Source organism: Echeneis naucrates, chromosome 16 (genome assembly GCF_900963305.1).
Source record: "Echeneis naucrates chromosome 16, fEcheNa1.1, whole genome shotgun sequence".
Classification (NCBI taxonomy): domain Eukaryota; kingdom Metazoa; phylum Chordata; class Actinopteri; order Carangiformes; family Echeneidae; genus Echeneis; species Echeneis naucrates.
In genome coordinates, this window is record NC_042526.1 from 10977975 (window position 1) to 10987662 (window position 9688).

General features: G+C 39.9%; 1 protein-coding gene across 1 annotated transcript; it reads left to right on the plus strand.

Annotated features, from left to right (window-relative positions):
• The first annotated feature begins 1302 nt into the window (after positions 1-1302).
• On the plus strand, positions 1303-4809 carry LOC115056804 (uncharacterized). The gene is made up of 4 exons (XM_029523535.1): positions 1303-1423; positions 1867-2121; positions 2917-3163; positions 3335-4809. The coding sequence occupies exons 2-4, from the start codon at positions 1885-1887 to the stop codon at positions 3694-3696; spliced, it is 846 nt and encodes a 281-aa protein (XP_029379395.1). The 5' UTR covers positions 1303-1423; positions 1867-1884; the 3' UTR covers positions 3697-4809.
• The last annotated feature ends 4879 nt before the right edge of the window (positions 4810-9688 follow it).

The window sequence follows — 9688 nt, forward strand, 5'->3', positions numbered from 1 at the left end:
AAAGCACCAACCCAGCCGTAACTAAAAGGACTGGAAAAGGACAATGACAGGCCAAACATATGAGCTCAGTGAGGGACATGGCCAAATTATTGCCGCCTCACACTTGCTATCCTAACTCATTGGGAAACTGGTTTCTGTTTAGACAAGTCATCCTCCAACAGGATAAAGTCAGCAGGGACTGGGGTCCAGCTGGGAATGTGGACAATCAGGAAAAGACACAGAAACAAAGCTGCACAAGCAAAGAGGGGGATAAAACAAAGCAAATGGTCTGGTTGGAGTAACAGTGGAAGATAGACAAAAAATGAAATATATAGCTTTTGTATGTTTACACTGGCATACAATGCCCATGCAACATCATAAAATGTGCCAGATCATACTGATAAGGGTGAAAGTAAAACCTTCCAGCAGTATGATGACAACTGAGCATTTATTTGTTCCATATTTGAAAAACAAATTTTTTTCCTCAAAATTTTACTTTCAAATGAGCACTTTTTTGACTCATTTGCACCTTCACAGTGAAAAAAAACACTTTCATGTCTTTGGATATTATGTGGAGGGAAATTAAAAAATAAGTGGATAGATAAATAAATTATTAGAAATGAAGCTGATGCCAACCTTAAGACAAGAAAGATCTTATTTTCCTTTTTGCAATGAGTGAGTGAAAAAAATTATATGAACCTGCAAATGTTAATGTCTTCATGCAATACACATTACTGTAGTGCATTCTTCAAAAATATATCCAAATTGGGTTTTTTGTTTGTTTGTGTGTTTGTTTTTGTATGTACACCATAAAATGTTCATGTTTTAATTTTTGGGAAATCAGGACACCCCTAACAAACTGGGCCTCAACATCAACATATGAGACATCATATAAACTGTAAGATTATTATTAATATTAGACGTTTTGGATGAGATAGATAGAAACAGTCTGTTGGCAAAGGAGGGCAGCAGCTCCTTTACTGTTGAAAATATAATGAAGAAAGAAAAGATCAAATTTCTGGCCTGATAAAACTGAAGCTGAGGTGAGATTTAAGAGACATTTCACAGAGAAGTTTGAAAAAAAAGAATGTTATGATGCACAGACACATTATCTTAGGAGAACAAGTTTTATTAAAAAATATGAATATAATTTTGTTTTATTTATTTGTCGTTATTAAATAAACGTTTGTTTATTTCCCGTAGTTAGTACAATTAAGTCAGACTGTCGATCCACACCAGTCGGTGGCGGCAATGCGCCAGAACGGGTTTTTTTTGCCAACCGCCATTAAAAACCACCAAGAAGAAGAAGAAGTCGCAGCAGAAGAAGGAGAAGAAGAAGAAAGAGCCGCTGAACATCCATCCACGTTTCACTGGAAAAGCTGTCACGAAGCCGAGCATCACACCATGTGTTAGCAGGTTTCATCGGCAGCGTCACCGACACCAGGTCAGTCATTGACCGGTAGTTAGTGGGCAGGCTGTCGTCAGTGTCGGACTTCTAAAGTTATTTGTAATGTTGGAATGAGTTTGGAAAAGGCGTTTCCTCTTGTTAGACTTGTGATCGTACTGAATGTGTTGTCATGTGAGAGCACGATGAGAAGAAATATCATGGCTACAGACAACCAGTCCGATGGATGTGTGAATGAAGTCTCCTCACGACAGCGTGAGCCGTGAATGACCTCACCAAGCCAAAGTTAATTAAAACTCAGTGCTAACGCTAATAGCTCATTTAAACTAAGTTATTAAAGAGCATCACATTTAGGGTTTGTACTCCACTGTGATGTTAACAAAGGCAGCATAAACTTGTCGGTCGTCACCATACATATATTATTTTTCTCCTGACAATTCGTTCAGTTCATTCACTCTTGACCCCCATATATTCCTCCTCAGCAATTACTGGAGTGGACCATGTCAGCCCGGATGGCCCTGAGCAGAGGCATCACAGCACACCACCTCGGCAAAAATGTCACTTTCTATGTGAATGAATTAGCATCTCCAGCCTCAGGATGTCAGCGCAAAATGTCTGAAGAGCATAAGCCCCTCATGCTGCTGCTGCCATGGCTGGGCTCACGTCCCCAGGCTGTGGCCAAGTACTGTGAGATCTACTTCCGTACGGGCTTCGACGTGCTTGTAGTGGAGAGTGAGGTGAGGACAATAAAAAACAGGGACATTAAAGCTGATCCTGAACAAAGTCAGATTTTACCATTACAGCTGCAAAGAAGTGTTATAGGTTGAAATGAAGGTAAGGTTATCTTTTGGATACGCTATTGTGCTGATGATCTTTTAACTGCATAAATGGGGTTTCTCCAGTCAGCCATTCTTTTTAGCCATGCCCTGATAGATAAAGAGCCTTTATCTATAAGCAAGATAACAGATACTAGTTAACGCTTGGGATTTTAGTCAGTGGTACTTGAAGCATCTATTGAACTTTACAGGCTAAGTTTGCATTGCAGGCTGCAGTTCTCGGATCGTTTTGTTGTGACTATCAACACTTAAGTTTAGAAGCGATCCGCATCCCACATCAGTGTGAACACATGACCTTAAACAGCACACCTGCACACCTGCATACATTTGCAAGAGCAAATAGGACTTAGATCACTGGAAATGGTCCAAAGGTTCATTTAAAAACTTACTAGTAATGGTGGCTTCATGAAAAATGCAAGGGAGTTTTTGAAAAATTATGAACAATAACTTAATTAGAAAACAATTGTAGACAATTCCGTGAGTTGTGTGACTGAAATGAAGCAGTTGGTGCAGTGTGGTTTTTGCTCATACCGCATGGTCAGCATTTAACTCTGTTAAGAATAGTGCTTGTCAGTAAAAATTTATATGAAAAAAAAGTCAGCTTTTATAATTTTGTGAAAAGTTTGTCTTGAAGCATTTATTAATGCTGATGTGATCTCTATAAAAATGACTTTTGTTATGATTGCTCCACACAAGGTGCAACAGTTCTTGTGGCCTCACTGGGGTCTGGATCATGGAAGGAGTTTGCTGGAGTTGCTTCAGAGTGAGCGCTTTGCCACTCGTCCACTACTTGTCCATGCCTTCTCAATCGGTGGCTTCACATATAGTCAGCTGCTGATCCACGTGTCCCAGGATACACAGAAATATCAGTCTCTTACAAAGAGGATCAAAGGCCAAGTCTTTGATAGTTTGGTGGTGGGCACTCTGGACACAATGGTCACAGGTTAGTTCACCCTTAACATGATTTTGTTGTGTGCATGCGTGTGTGCGTGTGCATGTGCGCGCGCGTGTGTGTGTGTGTGTGTGTGTGTGTGGAGGATTGATTGATTGATTGATTCTTTCTTTGTCTGTCTTAGTGCAAATGAATGATGTGTTTTTTCTCCTTCCTGAACAGGTCTAGGAAAGACTGTATTTCCTCATTTTGAGACGCTGGTCAAAAAAGTGTGCATGCTATACTTTGGCTTGTTTAAACGGCAAACAGTGGACCATTTTAACACAAGCATCGATGTGTTTTGGAAAACACCGGTCCGTGCTCCTGCATTGTTCTTCTTTTGTGAGAATGATGTGTTAAGCAATGCACAAGCTCAGGAGGATGTGCTTGACTACTGGAGGAAGTCTGGGATACAGGTCACAGCAAAGAAGTGGAAGGATTCAACACATGCAGGTCACCTAAAGAGGTACCCAGAAGAGTATTTGGCCACCCTGGAATTGTTTCTACACTCACTCCATATCACTCAATTGAAAGCCAAAATGTAAGGTGGTTCATAATATGATGTAATATTAGCTTGGGTTTTTCTGTCTGTGTTTAACCTGAAAGGTTTGTTAGCTTATTGGGTGTGGTTGAAAATATATAAATTAAAAATCAGTTAGCAGCTTTGCACACTGCACACAGAAAGTGCTTGTGTTTTGTTATCTGACTGTAATCAAAGAAGAAGGCAAACAAGCATATTGTCTGAGCATAGCTGGTAAGACTTTAAGTGCTTAACGAGTCTTCCACTGGGCCTAGAGCAATATATGGATATATTATGGATTGAGATGCTAGGCTGTCTGCGATGGACCGGCGACCTGTCCAGGGTGTGCCTCGCTCAATGTGAGCTGGGATTGGCTCCAGCACCCCCTGTGACCCAGAAGCGGTAGAAGATAGATGAATGAATGAATGTGAGGATGCTCAGGGCGGACTCTACAACACTGGCTCGGTTTGGTAGGTTGTTAATCTTCATCTCAGGAAGTAATCTTTAATAATTTGTTTTTAAGAGTTACATTTGTCACATTTGCACTGCTAACAAACAAGGAGAAATTAAACCTGTTAGTTGTGACTGGATATATACCTGGAGTATATTCTGTGTTTATACATTGAACCAGAAAGGAGTACAGTGCGGTACAAAGGCTATTTTGTGAAATGTAAAAAAAAGTTGTTGTGCATGCCATGTTTGACGCTTACCCTCAGCAAAAACAAACGCAGAATTTCACATTTATACCAAAATCTGTGACCATTGATCAATTTGATCCATCAGGGCTTTGGAGAATATCTGTTCTTCCCCAAGAAAATCAACTGTGTGTGTTTGTTGACTGTACAGAATTATAACCTTATAAGACCCCTTTTATGCAGTTTTCTTTGCTCAAGAACCTGTTTTGTATTTGTTTTTTTAGAATATATTTACCAAAAAAGTTGCATTGCACTGATTACTTGTACTACCGTTACTGTCGTAATCATCAGTTCTATGGTGGTTGGCATAGACTTACCTCCCTCTGTTCCTGTTCAGTGTGTTAAACTTGCTCTGTTAATTTCTTAAACGTCTGTTGAAGGTGTTGTTGAGCATAAATCAGTGCCTCTGATATTGTAACATCTTCTTGTATCATTTGTGATTAAAAATAAAAATATGGGAACAAATTTATAAATACAGTATCTCACAAAAGTGAGTACAGCCCTCACATTTCTGCAAATATTTAATGAAACCTTTTCATGGGAGAACACTAAGAAATTACGCTTTGATACAATGTAATCAGTATACAGTTTGTATAACTGTACATTTACTGTCCTCTCAAAATAACTCAACACACAGTCATTAATGTCTAAACTGCTGGCAGCAAAAGTGAGTACATCCCTGACTGAAAATGTCCAAATTGGGCCCAATTATCCATATTCTCTCCCCGGTGTCATGTGAATCGTTAGTGTTACAAGATGTCGACCTCGACCACGAGCTCGATCGCTATTGATCTCAATACCTATCGACTGATCTGATCAACCTCAATCACTCTCGATCAACCTGATTGACCTTGATCGCGATCGATCGCCTCCTCGATCAACCTCGATCACCTTGTCGTGATCGATAGCCTCAATAAATTTTGCGATCAATCACTTTGATCAAGAGCGATTGCTATTGAGGAGACTGGAATCGCGACCAATCTTTAATCACAATTGATCGCCCCAACCAACTTTAATTGCGTCTAGTTGCCTAGATCGAATTTGAACGCGTCTTACTTGTGATTGATCGACTTTAATCACGACTTAATTGCGATAAATTTTGATCACAATTTCAATTGCGATCAATTTTGACCACAACTTTCATCGGAATATGAATTTATCGCAATTTTTTGTCACAATCAATTTTGACCATGATTTTATCGCAATGTATTGTTAAATGTTGCCCACGATTTTATCTCGATTTAACGATTTTAATTGAAATTTTTAATTGTGATAAATTTTTCCCATGATTTTTAATCCCAATTTTTTATTTATTTTTTTTTTTAATCGCAATTTTTGGTCAAGCTTTTAATCGCGATATGATTTTTAATCGAGATTTTTGGTCACGCTTTTAATCGCAATATTTTGATCACAATTTTAATCGCGATTTTTGAGCGTTATTTAATCATGATTTTTTTTTTTTACTCAATATTTAATCACGATTTTTTTATCAAGATTTAAGTAGCGATTTAAACTCGATATTTAATCACAATATTTTGATCAAGATTTTAGTCAGATTTAATCGTGATATTTTCATTGCGATATTTTGAGCATTTTAGTCATGATTTTAATCAATTCATTCAAATCGTGATCAAAATATTGCGATTAAAAGCATGACCAAAAATCGCGATTACAAATTATATCGCGATTTTTGGTCATGCTTTTAATCGCGATATTTTGATCACGATTTGAACCGCAATATTTTGATCAACATTTTTATCGCAATTTAATTGCAATTTTTTTTTACCGAGATTTCAATCGCAATATTTTTGCCGCGATTTTAATCGCGATTAAATCACAATGTTTTAATTGTAATATTTTGATCACGATTTTAATCGAGATTTTTGACCATTATTTACTCGTGATTTTTGATCAAGATTTTAGTAGCAATTTAATCGCAATTTTTTTTTCCTCGATATTTTCATGAAGATAGTCGGATTTAATCGCGATTTTATGCCGATATCACGATTTTAATTGCAATATTTTTTATCACGGTTTTAATCGTGATTTAATCACAATTTTTTTTCAGTTTTAATCGCGATATTTTGCTGCGATTTTAATTACGATGAAATTGCGATATTTCTACCGCGATATATTTATTGCGATATTTTCACCGCGATATATTTATCGCGATATTTTTCGCCGCGATATATTAATCGCGATTTTAGTTGCGATATTAATCGCGATATTTTTGCCGCGATTTTAATCGTGATATTGATCGCGATATTTTTTGCCGCAATTCTAATCGCGATATATTAATCGCGATATTTTTTTGCCGCGATTCTAATCGCAATATTGATCGCGATATTTTTGCCGCGATTTTAATCGCGATATTGATCGCGATATCTTTGCCGCGATTTTAATCGCGATATTAATCGCGATATTTTTGCCGCGATATTGATCGCGATATTTTTTGCCGCAATTCTAATCGCGATATATTAATCGCGATATTTTTTTGCCGCGATTCTAATCGCGATATTTTTGCCGCGATATTGATCGCGATATTTTTGCCGCGATTTTAATCGCGATATTGATCGCGATATTTTTTGCCGCAATTCTAATCGTGATATATTAATCGCGATACTTTTGCCGCGATTTTAATCGCGATATTTTTTGCCGCGATTCTAATCGCGATATTAATCGCGATATTTTTTGCCGCGATTCTAATCGCGATATTTTTGCCGCTATTTTAATCGCGGTATTAATTGCGATATTTTTTTGCCGCGATTCTAATCGCGATATATTAATCGCGATATTTTTTGCCGCGATATATTAATCGCGATTTTAATCGCGGTATTAATCGTGATTTTCACCGCGATTTTAAGCGATATAATCGCGATTTTAAGCGATATAATCGCGCTTGTTTTTATCACTGTTTTATCGCGCTATTTTTACCGCAGTTTTAATTGCGATATTTTACCGCGATTTTAATCGCAATATATTAATCGCGATATTTTTTGCCGCGATTCTAATCGCGATATTTTTGCCGCTATTTTAATCGCGATTTTAAGCGATATAATCGCGCTTGTTTTTATCACTGTTTTATCGCGCTATTTTTACCGCAGTTTTAATCGCGATATTTTACCGCGATTTTAATCGCAATATATTAATCGCGATATTTTTTGCCGCGATTCTAATCGCGATATTTTTTTGCCGCGATTCTAATCGCGATATTTTTTGCCGCGATTTTAATCGCGATATTTTTTACCGCGATTTTAATCGCAATAATTTTTGCCGCGATATATTAATCGCGATATTAATCGTGATTTTCACCGCGATTTTAATCGCGATTTTAAGCGATATAATCGCGCTTGTTTTTATCACTGTTTTATCGCGCTATTTTTACCGCAGTTTTAATCGCGATATTTTACCGCGATTTTAATCGCGATGAAATCGTGATATTTTTGCCGCAATTTTAATCGCGATATTTTTACCGCGATATTAATCGCAATATTTTTATCACAATATTTTTTTCCCCGGTTTTAATCGCGGTTACGAACAAATCCTTCAGCTAATAGTGTGCTAATTAGACACTTTGTGAGTCGATAGAGATCGAGATCGATAGCCAGAACAGAAGGCGCCGGAGGCAACGCTGCAAATTCCGGAGGCGGTGACGGCAGCGGGAGTGCTGTGTAGTCCAGGGGGAGCGCCTCAAAGTCTGGAGGCCCAAATGCAGGAGCCAGACTGGGTATGGAGGTGAAAAATAAATACTTTAATAGAAATGGAAACCAAAAAACTGCAAAATAACTGAGACACTGTGACGTAGCACTAAATCAAAAACTACAAAACTGAGACAGAGGGACGACAGATAGACAAGCACAGATAAGAGGCAGAGACAACAGGCCGAGGGACACGGAAAGAGAGACAGGCAGACAGACTGAGAGACAAGCAGAGGGACAGAGAGGCAGAGAGAAGCAACCACAAGCAACCACAAGCAAAAAGCAAGAGTCAGGAAAGAGGGCCTGCAGGCCAAACGAGACAAACATTGACAAGGATCTGATGTGGACTAAACAGAAAACAGGACTTAAATACAAAGTGACTGGACAAGACACAGGTGATCCACATCAGGGCAAGGAACCTGTTCTGAAAGAAGTGAGTGTGGCCACAGGAGGCGACCTCTGCTCTACAGGACTGTTTTGGGACAACAGACTGGGAAATGTTCAAGGAGGCAGCCACCTACAACACCATCACAGATGTTGAAGAGTACACAGACACTGTGACCTCCTACATCACCAAGTGCATAGACGATGTGACCCACATCAAGAGCATCACCACTCGAGCTAACCGGAAGCCATGGCTAACAGGAGACATCCACAGGCTGCTGAAGGCCAGAGACAAGGCCTTCAAAGCTGGGGATGATTCAGCCCTAAGAACAGCGAGCGCCAACCTGTTCCGTGACATCAGGAAAGTGAAACAAGATTACACAAACAAGATAACCTCCCACTTCAAGGACAGCAAGAATGCACAGAGCCTATGGCAGGGCATTCAGGCCATCACAGATTACAAACCTTCATCGCAAAGCTGTGAGAGCGACATCACTCTGCTCAACAACCTAAACAGATTCTTTGCACGCTTTGAGGAACAGAACACCACTCGCCCACAGAAAACACCACCACCTTTGCACGACCAGCCTCTGTGCCTGTCTGCTGCCAGCGTGAAGAGGACACTCTCCGTCATCAACACCCGGAAAGCAGCAGGTCCAGACAGCATCCCTAGTAGCGTGCTAAAAAACTGTGCAGAGGAGCTGAAAGACGTCTTCACAGACATCTTTAACACCTCCCTGAGGCAAGCCATTGTGCCATCAGGCTTCAAAGCTGCCACCATCATACCTGTGCCAAAGAAATCATCCCCATCCTGCTTCAACAACTACCGTCCTGTGGCACTGACACCCATTATCATGAAGTGCTTTGAACGACTCGTCTTGTCACACATCAAATCCACCCTGCCCCCCAGCCTGGACCCTTACCAGTTCACATACAGAGCAAAACGATCCACAGACGATGCAATTTGCTCTGCCCTCCACCCAGCGCTCACCCACCTAGAAAAGAAAGACTCATATGTGAGAATGCTGTTCATAGACTTCAGCTCAGCGTTCAACACCATAATACCACAACAATTCATCTGCAAACTGGACAAACTGGGCCTCAGCACCTCCCTCTGCAACTGGCTGCTGGATTTCCTCAGCCAGAGGCCTCAGGCGGTGCGTGTTGGCAACAACATCTCAAGCAGCATCACCCTGAGCACAGGGGCTCCACAAGGCTGTGTGCTCAGTCCTCTCCTCTT